Source organism: Poecilia reticulata, linkage group LG2, assembly GCF_000633615.1.
Source record: "Poecilia reticulata strain Guanapo linkage group LG2, Guppy_female_1.0+MT, whole genome shotgun sequence".
In the NCBI taxonomy this organism is placed as follows: Eukaryota; Metazoa; Chordata; class Actinopteri; order Cyprinodontiformes; family Poeciliidae; genus Poecilia; species Poecilia reticulata.
The window spans coordinates 31,763,198-31,775,606 of NC_024332.1; the positions used below are offsets into that span (position 1 = coordinate 31,763,198).

Here is a 12,409-nt window from a genome sequence, read left to right on the forward strand (position 1 = left end):
TATATGTAAGTATATGTAAGAACTTTACAAACCCATATTTCCGTAGGATACGGTAAAACAACACTTTGAGGAAGCTGGTGGTGTGAAAAGAGGCTGTGATTGACCTCAACTTAAAGTGCACTGCAGTAGCCAAGATGAGTTGTAATGTGTGTATTATTCTCTCTGTTGTCTTCAGAGCTTTTGCTGTCTTACCTATTTATAAAAGTATTTTCTGCAAAGTGGGGCTTATCTGTTTATTAATTTTCCAAAACCATAATTATGCCCAATTTATTACCAATTTGCTCATAAATACTGATACGGCAAAATAAAACAACCTTTGTTTTACTTTCATTGTACGTTGGAAAATTCCGAGCTTAGAATGACGGAGTAAGTACAGATAAAAAAAGAAAAGAAAAAAGGAAAAGACAGAATCCAAGGAACTCCACATGAAAGAGGTGCTGGAGTAGACAAAAACTTGTTGATATTAAAAGCAGCGCTTTCTTTTATTATGCCAGTCCTATGCTGTAACTCAATGTTCCAGATACCAGATACAAACTGTGGAATCAACAGTATCAAATGCTCCAGTTAAACTTTATAGTACAAAGATTACAAAGCTTCCATCATCTGCTAGAATTATATATTTATAAACAGTTAACAGTGCTATTTAGATGCCTAAAGCTAGTCTGGAAATCCTCCAAAATTGTGCAATTGTTCAAAAATGGCACCATGTTCAAAAATCTTTAGGTCTCTCTAGAGGAGGGGTCTTCAACTCTAGTCCTCGAGGGACCATTTTTAGATGTGTCTCTGCTTCAACACACCTGAGTTAAATAATGAGGTCATTAGCAAGGCTCTGGAGAACTTGACTGCATACTGTGGAGGTAAGTCAGCAGTTTCAGGTGTGTTGGAACATTGTGATGTTGTTTTCACTGGAGTGGCATAAGACTTTCTGCTTTTATCCTACTTTAGACTCGGTTTTAGCCTCTGGAAGAAACCAAACTACATTTATACTTACTGAACACGCTTAAGAGTTGTATTCTCCAGGGAGGATACTAAACGCTTTAACAGAACCCAACTTTAAAACTCCTAAACAACTGCTTTAAGAGTGAGTGACTGTACACACTGCTAATGCTAATTAATCCATGTGTCATAAAACATGGACTTGCAGAAGCAACTGCAGGTTCTTACATGATTAAATGTGACATTTTGTAATAAGATACTAAGGCCAAAGTAAATGAGGTTGGGTAGGGGGTCAGCTGGATAAATTGAAGTTGTTCTTTGTTGATCCTCATTTCTCCTAACATCTGAGGTGCTTCTTGCTGGACATGTCATTCCAGATGCGGTGCATCTCCTCCGGGGGGATCTGATGGACTGTGATGACGCGCCGGTACCTGCAAAGACTGTAGGCCATTTTCCAATGGTTGAACCCACTGTTCTGATAAGGGTGGATGCCTAGTTTACGCAAACACATCCCTACATACACGTCCTCCAGGTGCAGCAGTCTTGTGTGCAACGAAGTCTTGTAGATTAGCTCGGCTACATCTGCGGAGAACACGTAGCCGGTGCCTGAGCAAAACGGTGGGTATTTGTTTTCAGGGTATAGGTCTCTGGGCATGTACCACTTGCTGCGCATATCTCTGATAGGACCACCGTTTATCACATAGCCCGTGAAGTATCTCCTTCTGGGCTTGGTGCTGGGCTTTAGAAGCTTGTAAATAAGATTGTCCATGTTGACGAAGATGTCGCTGTCTGTCTTCATGACATATTGAGCCTTTGGACAGAATGTCGCTACCCAGCGCATGCCCATTAGAGTCTTGAGGGTGAGATTGTGGTACGAATCAATAAAGTTCTCCACTACAATATCATGGAAGATCTGACTCTCCTGCTCCACCATCTGGTTGAGCACATCGTCTGTATTCCTCCCCAGAAGAAAGACGGTGAGAATGTGGATGTCGCTGTAAGTGCCCTCATCGCCCCAGGTCTCTCGGATGGCCTGCCGCGCGTCAAACTCCTTGTGTGTGGTGCTGATGAGGATGACCAGGAAGGGCGTGATGCTTTCACACTTCTTCGGCTCATTTATTACAAATTCGAAGGCATGTGGGTTGAGGGGGCGCGTGCGGATGTTGGTGAATGTGATGTTTTTGGGAGGAGGTTTCACAATCCTTCGTTTAGGCATAGCCATGTGGCCGACATACGTGGACGTCGGCCGCGAAATGCTCAAGTACCACAATGCGCTCGCCCAGCAAACCACTGTCAGGATGTATAAACATGATACTTTCGAAGGCATTATGCTGCTCTTAGGTGTATTTTGATGAGCTGGCTCTTATAAGGTTTTCCTTCCATTAGTGAGCTTTCACCCAGTGAGGCAGCATTAAGCTGCTCAAGCATGTGTTTTGACATTAATTGTCAATAATGGATTGCTTTACAGAGAAGAGATGCTTTTTGCAATTCAATGTGAAGCACTTTAAAAGCGAATGAATGTCCAGATTCTTGGCGAAAAGCATGGCATCTCCCTTTACATCTGAAAAAGAAGAGACAGAAACATCAGTATAAAATATATATGTGCGGTTTTAAAAATGTACATATACATTAATTATTCATAAGCTTTTATTTTAAATGCATTAATCTTTGTAGAGGATGTTTATGTACTCAAAATAAATGACCTAAACAATGTAGGGAAGCAATCACTGAGTGCTACATAAAAAAATCCCAATAAATTAGCCCAAGTAGTCAAAATGATCTACATAAATCATGTTTAAAATGATCATTTTTTTAATCTTTGGAATAAATTTTGCCAGGGGATGAAAGAAAAGTTTTCAAAGGAAATCAATGTATAAGCACAGTAGATCAAATTTTTGGGTAAAACTACGCATCACATACTGACATGTACATATGGCGGGATTCATGTTGAAAATCTAAAGGGTATATAAACATGTAGTTCATATCCTCAGGCTTTGATGTTTTCTGTGGATTTTTTTTTGTCTTTTACCTAGAGATTACATGCACTTCTCAAGGGAGTAGTTATAAATTTGAATGCATTTATCATCAGAGGCTGGAGGAACAACAGAGGCCAATCTGACCAGACATTACATTTAATTCCACCCCAGAATATGAAATGAATTCCAGCACTGTGACTGGTTGGGGGTGGCAGAATAAAGGGTCTGTCCAGGTCTCATGTGAAAATCAACAGCAGCCCTAACATTTTAAAGCGCTGCTGTTGAAGGGTAGGTCTCGTTCCTTCTTACTTTTTCTTATGACTGTTTCAGCAAACACTGTAGTTGGTATTAGTTCTCTCATAATATCAGCTTCTGTGAGATCTCACAAGATTGAAAGGAGCACACAACTGCTTCCAACTCATAACTGTTTACTCAAGAACAAGAAATGCAAACACAGCAGAGTTTTCTTTTACTGCAGTGTCAAAAAGGTTTTAGTTGTCTTGTATTTATTTATACTCGGCTGTCGAGAAGACTGGCTTTTGTAATCTTTTATACTGGTCTTGTTTAATCTTTTCTTCTTGCTTTTTGAAGCTTGTTTAAATGATTACTTGGAAACTCAATGCTTGTTTCATTCATTCCATAGTTCAAATGAGATTTAAGGCAGTCAGATTTGGTTTTCAGAAAGCGATAGTAGGTTTATACAATACAGCACTTTCAGATACCAAAACTATAGATCCAAAAAATTTATAACATTTTTTACAATTTCATTCAACTTGTAAGAGTCAGAATGAGAGAACTAGATAAGCAGATTGCCTTGTGAAGATAATAAATTAATAGAATATTAATGCAAATGGTGGAAAGTTTGCTCTTGTGTTTGCCCTATATCCAAATATGCAATGCTTCCTCTCTGAAAACTTATTAAATAGAAATAATATGAAAACATATTTTGTCAAGTGGGTCTTTAGTACACAGTCAATTAAGTTTGGCTTGGCAGGAATTCTTGCTGGTTCTGTAGCTACTGTTCAATAACCCGTCAACGGGTGAGAAAGTAAATAAAGGTATACTGCCATTTTTGGTGATTTTAAGTTTGGACATTAGTGGTTCAAATGAAAGAATAGCCCTTGCAAAAGGACATATAGTATAAAAATAGAAGAATAGGCCTCTTTGCCATGTCAAGAGGTAAAGTGTTTCACTTTTAAAGCWTGGTTGGATGTAGAAAAAGCCTAAAGTGGATTCTGCTAAGAGATGCTCCACCTGAAAAGAGTCTAACCTTAAATTCAACAAAGCTAAGAATAATTACATGCTTTCTGCTCTGCTGCACCTCCACTGAAAAATGCTTTCTAAATCAGTATTTGACTTTGGGAATGAAAGGTGGTAATTAGGATCAACACAAAAGCTGCCATTCACTGTAACTGTGGACTTAATAAATAAATATGTCACTAATAGGTGAAATACGCTTGAGATGCACAGAAAACAGAAAAATATGTTGTGAAGGAATTAAGAAAATCACTTCAATTAAACTGTCAGTCATGCATCTAGATTTTTGTCAAGACATCTTAAAATCAGACAAACATAAGAGTAAACACAAAAAGGCAGTTAAAAATACTTTTAATTATTAAGAGTAAATCAATCCAGACCAATATGGCCTAATCTGAAGTAATCATTCCTTTGGTTAAATTAGTAATTAACTAATTAACTACGACATTGCGGAAAGCTCAGTTTAATTTCACCTGCTGTACTAAGTCCTGGTGAATGCCAGACTTGTAGAATCACGTCATCCCTTAAATGCGACCACTCAAAACATGAAGTAACCTAAACAAAAAGCATCTTGTGTTTCCATGATCTGAGATGTGAAACGTTGACATTTGTGAGTCTGGAAATGTTTACAAAGTAATTTATATGTTTTTTGTGCTTCGGTGAGCCACAGTAATCCACAAATTAGTAAACTATAGTAAAGTGCTGAACCTTCTTAGGAATGTCCGACCAACCACAATTACTCTAAAAGTACATTGACGGCTCCCCCGAGAGGTTAAAACATAAACATCTCCAGTCAAACTCATCCAGATCTCATATTTCATTTCAGGTGATGATGTCAAAGTAAAGACAAGAACACTGGGTTTCCATCCCGACTGCACCTTTATCTCCTCTTCCCTCTCGTCCTCTTACTTAAGGCAAGAGAAAATGTAAATCTGCATCGGTAAAATGCTGTAACACTTTGCCAGAGTCACACCTTGCCATAAAATCTGTAGTGGATATGTAAAAGGTATAAAATATAGTCACCTTGATTAAATCATCCTTTTTATAGTTCCATTGTTGTAAATCACACCTTTTATTTTGGAGACCAGTCCCACTGCCACACTCATTTGCTGAGCGATATGCTGGCCAACACTGCTACAGTGGGAGGAGTGACCCATTCAGCCCTCTGGACCCCAGAGTGGAAACACTTACAAAAAAAGATAAAAAGATAAATGAAAGTTCAGGGGGAAAAAAGTGGTTCCTCATTTATTGAACTACATCCTAAAGCACTGGAGGCTTCACTTGTCTAAAATACGTTACATTTTTATGATTCAACAATAAAAAAGAGACTGGGAATACATTCAGTGGAGAGTTTGAAGGCACAAACCATTTGCCCGATAACATACTTATGATCCCAAAGACTAAGGAAAGTATTCTGTGGATTAGACGCACAAAGGTGAACATTTTTGATGCCACATGCTCCGTTATATTCTGTGTTAAATTAATACAGAATTTCAAAAAAAGAACATCAGGCTGATAATCATACATGGTGGTGGTAGTGTGATGGTCTGGAGCTGCTTGGATGTAACCATAAATTCTGCTTTTTGCCAAAAGGTTTTCAAGGAAAACGTCAGATTATCAGTTTGTGACTTTGAGCTCGAGCACACAGCATTAAATTAGCCATAAGCAAAAGATTTAAATGAAATGTGTGGTAGTCTAGTCAAAGCCCATACATAAATCAGAATAAGATGCTGTGGCATGACCTCATGCTTAAAGACCTTCCACAATGACCGAATTAACACAATTCTATGAAGGGTCCAAAATTCTTCCACAGAGATGGAAAAAAAAAGATTGCCAGTTATCTGTTGCTGCCAAGACCAAAAAGGAAGAAACAAAACAAAACAAAAAAATAAAACTGATGAAATCCGTAAGACCTGAAATATATTTTTTTCACAGAACAGTAGCTGAGTCTAGTCATCACCATTATGAATTATGATTAAGTTGGACTCCCTTCTTCTTCCTCTTCTTCCTCACTGTCTCAATAATTCACTGTATCTATTGGATACTGGACAAAGAGACTTTAAGGTGAAGCACATTCAGGAACACTGAAGATTTAGGCTATAATTCTTCGTAAGTATTACAATTTTGAAGCCTTGCARTCACCTTCGCAACACATCTAACCCAATCAGTTTTGCATATTATAAGATCTCACATTTATCGACAGACATAAAATCTCCCACTCCGTGTAAGAATAGCGGCATAGAAATTGTCAGGAAAAATGTTACGCTATTAAACAGCCTGTAAAGGGTGGGACAGGTGCACATGCTACACTTTGCAACTAAACCCGCAGGACATGAAAGTCAATAGAAAACCGAGTCAGAGAGGCGAATGAAAGGGTGGAATAATTAGCCTATACTACCAACAGAGACCTAATTTATCATGATTTATTATATGGCAAGAGGTAAACTTGTGTTGGGAGTAGGGCACAAAGACAGCCATTCATCAGCACTTGACGTTTCTTTCTCCGCGCTTCCTGCGTTGAATGTTTGGTGGACTTTTTTTTTTTTTTTTAAGAAAAGGGCTATTATGTACTCCTCTATACACAAACAAAAATGTTGTGATTCATGGCTCCACGTCTGTATGCAGACAGGTTTCTAAATTGTTTTTCCAATAACATTGCACCAGAGCTAATAGATTGCCTGCCTGAATTATAGAGAGCCTGGGTTTTAGGTAGGACTTGTGCCAAAAACATCTAAATTGATTACCTTGCTTTTATTTCACACAACCTCTTCTGAATATTGCTGACTACACTTTTAATGATGACTCACTACGGTGGCAAAGCTTATAATACAGATTTGCTATAATACAGATTTGAATAATAATTGCCTTCACAAAGATTATACATTTTAAAATTAATATTGTAAAACCTCACTGATGAGGTAACATTGATAAGATTTACTTTTGTCAACAGTGGCAAAATTACCTAAAACATTTTTTCTCCACGGATAAATCATTTTCAATTCTTGGTAAAGGACATAAACAAGTCACTTCTCAATTACTTGGAGCAAAAACAAAACAATGCTTGTGTCACTTTGTTGGCTTTGTTGTAGGATTGATTTAAGTGTTGGTGTTGCTTGTTTTTAAAGTCAGTCTCTTTTACTCCATGCTTCATCTGAAACCCCAGGCTATTTTACGGGATGTTGTTAATTATCTTTACAGTACGTCTAATCGTAAATTAGAAATAACTACTACTACTAAATTGTTGAAGAATTAACCAAATAGTTGCTCGAAGTTTGGAAAACTTATGTAAGGAGGACTAAAATTTGATATATAATTATTGATACGGTGAACAATTTGTCAAAAACATTCCAGTTCTAAAACTTAAATTACTTGTTTTCAGTGTTTTTCTCAACAATGCCAAAGTGACTGCCTTCACCAGCCACTAAAATATTGCTGAAAAACCAAAACCGACTCTACTGTCCGGTTGTTTATTAGTGGTTATGCAAGACGAAGCCTTTTGGGTTTTTTTTGGTTTATGAAGAAATGCCTGAAGACTTTATGGGAGTGAATGATCTGCAACTATGCCAGCATGAATCTGAACCGACAGCTCCAGAATTGAGAGAAAACCTTTCAGATCAGGATTCTGATAATCAGGACCCGACATTTGCCAGAGTCACAGTGACATTTCATAATTACTGTCTTGGGAACGTGGAATGCTGAAAACTGATTACAGTGTGTAATGTACAATTTAAGGATTTAGTGCATTAATAGGAATTTCTATTTTGGTAATTATGTGCAGCACACAGGTCAACCTGTATGACACAAGAGCTTTCTCACTCTTTGTTGGTCTTTTCGTATGTAATGTATACATTTGATTTTTCTTTGCATCTGTACAACAACTGGATGAACTTTTGTGGCCCTACAAATAAACCTGTCTTGACTTGCTGTATCTTTCTGATTTCATCCTTTTTTTTTTTTTTTTTTGCTACTGCTGTCTCCTTAATATATTGTTTCATTGCTGAACTTCACTTTGGGGTAACTTGTGTCTGTTTGTGAACTGCTTTACGAGTGAAATTGACAGTGACATTGACAAATCTCCTTAATCAGCACAGAGTTGCTGGAAGCCATATTTCTGCAATTTCACAACACTGCACCAACCTTGAGGATGAAAAATGAGTGAACCAGCACTTATTGCTGGAATGTTAAATGATTTTTTTTCCCTCCAGTATTTTGTTATACAACATAGATCAAACTAGAGCAAAACTGAAAGGAAAGTTTTTAAAAAAAAATTAAAGTAAAGTATGTATAATCCTACCTCCACCAATCATCATACATAGAAAATACAGGTTTGCTATGTTGAGAATATTTAATCACATTTTAACAAACCCTCCCAAAAAAACATCAAAACTTTTCAATACTAAACTGGAAGAGCGAGTGTAATTGACTGTAATTTAAAGCTGAAATTGTTATAATTTTGTGACAAAAGAAAGGACATTTCTTACAGGAATAATTGTATGCTGAAGCACTTTACTTTTCTCAAACATCTACGCAATAAAAGTTTCTCTTTACTTAGCAAAATCATAGATATGCTTTCTCCTCCGAATAACATTTTAGCACTAACATTACTTTAGTGCAGTTTAACAATCATGTTAAACAATGATTGACTGTGTGTAGGAAAGTGAGATTTTCAGCTGCTTCCATTCACTGAGAAGGTTTTTACATAAAAGGTAACAGATGCTCATGCGCTTCAGAGTAACAGTTACTGGTCAGAACTGGTAAAAAATCTATAGTATCCAACTGAATGCATTTCAGCCTCATTACTATTAGCTGCGTTCTGTGCTGGGTTGTGATCACTGCTTTTCAACGTTTTTTTTATTTATTTTTTTTGTTTTACATATTTTGTGACTCCAGATGTGGAAATGAATATAACTCCTGTAATCTGAGAAAGGAACAGTGAACAGAGCTCCTTAAAAGACTGGATACCCTCAAATGGGCAATATGAAGTCAGAATCTCACTCTAATAATAGTTTAGTCTCCAAGTTTTATTCTGTGCCACATGCGTTGACCGTGTTCCATAAAATAGCAATGTAAAAATGTCATCGGGGTAACAAGGTAAATATATAACAGCACCATCAGCACAACAGTCACTGAGACAAAGTTGCATGGCTGCATCTGTGAAACCCTCAATTCCCAGAAGACTCTCACCTTCACTGAGTATCAGCTGTTTTTTTTTTGGCCATTACAGCATTAATCTAACAGATTAATATAGGATGTATGAGCTACACCAGATTTAGACACACCTGTTTTTATCAATCTTTGGCATATCATTTTAGAAAGATGTCATATGTGAAATTTCTATTACAGGATATTGTGCTGCCACAGCAAACCAAATCTGTAGATAAATCTATTTAGGCACATAAAAATTTGTTTTTATGACACAAATGCTGTGTAAAAAAATAAACCAGGGCTGGGTTTATTTTACCACTACATTTGCTCAGCTGCCATTGCAAGTGCATGTAAAACAGTTTTACTCTGAGACAAGATGGTTATTTCGTGATGTCTTATAAGAAAACCTTCATAAGAATATGGCAACGTCATGAGCCAGCAGAGTAAAAAGCAGAATGTGTTTTGTGAGATTCACAAACTCACAACTGTGTTGTTACCTCCCACACACTGTGTTAAACTCATGGGGATTGAAAAAAAGCATGTACAATATTTGAGGTTAGAGCATTTGTTTTGCAATGCACCTCAGAAGCAGTAAAACAGAAAGCATCACTGTTTGAAGTACAGCATAAGGATGAAATGTTTGTTAAAGCACATTTAGTTTCTGGGAAAGACTCAACATCGGTGCAGGTTAAGTGTTGTTCACATTTTAATTTTGTGAGTCTAAGAGCATGCGGTGCTTTGCTAATCTACATTTGGAAAATTCTCTAAAATTTGTTTTTAAAAGAAAAAAAGAGAGATTGCAGGAATGTAAGGTTCTATTTGTTTTTCTACACATATCCTGTAAAATAGCAGGGCAAGCAGCGGAACAAACAAATGCGCTTTTTTTATTCCAGATCAAGTTATCATTTGGTGGTGTTTTTAATAAATGCGTCACAGATAAAAAGAAAAAGAAAGTAAGTATATTTTTGCTAACACTGATTAACCTTAATTAGTTGTAATTTATGGATACATTTGCTTAATGTAACAATATATGTGTGACTGCATACAATATGTATGCACTCACTATTTCTTAAAATATGCATAAATTGTATTTAAATTATTTTGATTTGGATAAAACACAAAAGGTAATCTACCTCTGCAGAGTTTTCCTATAAGTAGTAACAGCATCTAAAACTATTATAGCGATGCTAAGCAGAAGAAGCCGTGTACTTCATTTTAAAAGTTGGAGAAAAACAAATTGATGCTCTGAGACTTTAAAATAATAACTGAAGTGAGGGTGTTCAGATGTTAATATGCAGGAGATTAACTGGACAAAATGCCAGCTGTACAAGAAGCAGTCCTGCTATGCCAAGCAAACACAGCTCTGGGTAGTGTGTTAAGTGTTGCAGAGATTTCCCTTAAATGTTGGCATCCGTACACAGAATAAATTGGGCCAGGGCTGTCCAGGCATTGGCTCTGGCACACAGGCTCCCACACATCATCAGGCCCAGATTAAACCTGACGTATCCTCATCGGCACCAAAACATTTCACTTATTTTTCTCTCTTCCGTGGAAGCACAGCCATATTCATATGGTAGTCGTTAAAGCAATCTGTTATACGTGTGATATTTCCCTGCTTCAGCAGTCACTACAAGTCCACCTGCCTGCTGTCAGCACACTTGGCGCTCCAGAGGCTGCTGCAACCCTGGGGTAACTGTAAACTTCTCATTTAATTTCACAAACAATCTATCCCTGTTCTTTTTATTGAGGCAGATAGAATAAAAACTAAGTCTTAAAATATTTACAATACTCTATTTTGTTGTAATATAGAAGTGAGTAAAAGAGAAATTACAAGTTATTTGTTCAAATACTATAGAAGAGTGTTTCTAAATATATTAAAATACAGACTACACTAGACCATCACTAAATTCCTCCTCTGTGTTTTCCAAGAAGATAMACTTTAAAATACTCTGTTATCAAAAGTTAAGGTCTTTGTTTGTCTCAGGGGGAAGATTGCTCCTGGGATGTGTCGTGCTCTTTTCTTATTTGCTCAAATGCAGTTTGTTCTCTCCTTCTTTCCCAGACATCTGATCCTGCACACCCAATTCTGTTTGAAAAGGAATTCACAAGCATTGAGTGTTACTTCAGGGTGAAAAATGTCTCATTCTCGAGATATAACAATCTTCAAAGTGCTACGCAAGAGAAAATTTATGTGATAAATAATAACATAACATATGAACATAAATAAGCCAGGAGAAGAACATCATTGCATAAAATAAACATTCAATAATCCAGGAGGAACTCAACATTTCAAACAAGCAAAAGCAGAAAATAAGATGACAATAAGTTCAATACATCCCACCTATGAAAAAAAAGCACCAGGTTAATTTGATTCAATAATGAAACGTGGCATGTTTTATAGTTGCCCATTACACAAAAATTAACCGTCTTTAGTTTTCATGCTATTCCAATGCAAATGTATTTAGAAGCTTCAGCTTCAGTCTGAATGGAAAAGCAGCTTAGCATGATATTATTTACCATTACCAACAAACCTGAATGTATTTTTAGGTTGTTTTATGCAGTATTCATGGTCTTTGTGCTTGTAAAATCAAAAAATCTTAAAAGTCAAGGAGGCGTAATGAAAATGCAGGTTTCTGTATATCCACTTCACAAAAATCCCCTTGCAGTAGCCTATTTCACGTCTTTGCTGTGCAATAAGCTTAACAACTCACACTTCTTCAGCTTTTGACAAAATCTTTGAAAAGCAGAAATGTTTGAAAAGGCCTTAGAATGTAAAGATTATCCAGCGTCTTTTTTGACTGAGTTTAACAAAAAACAAATAAATAAATCACTCAGCCACAGAACTGATATTTAATACTGTGTTAGAGTGAATCAATGCTCCCTACCAAAAAAAAATATTTACAGTCAATATTTTTCAGTCAGCTGCCTTTTCAGTATTTCACAGAACAACAACCAAAATAATAACTCAAATCCTTTTTCACTCTGATATATATATATATATATATAAAAAAAAAAAATTCCCTTCTCACCCTCCTCGGGTGGTCTGTTTCATCCTCTGAGCTCGGGTCCTCTACCAGAGGCCTGGGAGCTTGAGG

General features: G+C 36.7%; 1 protein-coding gene across 2 annotated transcripts in view; it reads right to left on the minus strand.

The window, feature by feature from the left end:
• Positions 1-18: 18 nt before the first annotated feature.
• b3galt1b (UDP-Gal:betaGlcNAc beta 1,3-galactosyltransferase, polypeptide 1b) overlaps positions 19-12,409 on the minus strand; it is a 45,790-nt gene continuing 33,399 nt past the window's right edge. Inside the window, exons 2-3 of one of the 2 annotated variants that reach the window (XM_017308206.1) lie at positions 5,239-5,355; positions 19-2,497 (exon numbers count right to left, since the gene is read on the minus strand). In XM_017308206.1, coding sequence (XP_017163695.1) covers positions 1,274-2,263 — 990 coding nt within the window. In that variant the 5' untranslated portion in view covers positions 2,264-2,497; positions 5,239-5,355 and the 3' untranslated portion in view covers positions 19-1,273. The remainder of the gene's footprint in view (positions 2,498-5,238; positions 5,356-12,409) is intronic. The other variant, XM_008404047.2, reaches the window with a different exon arrangement.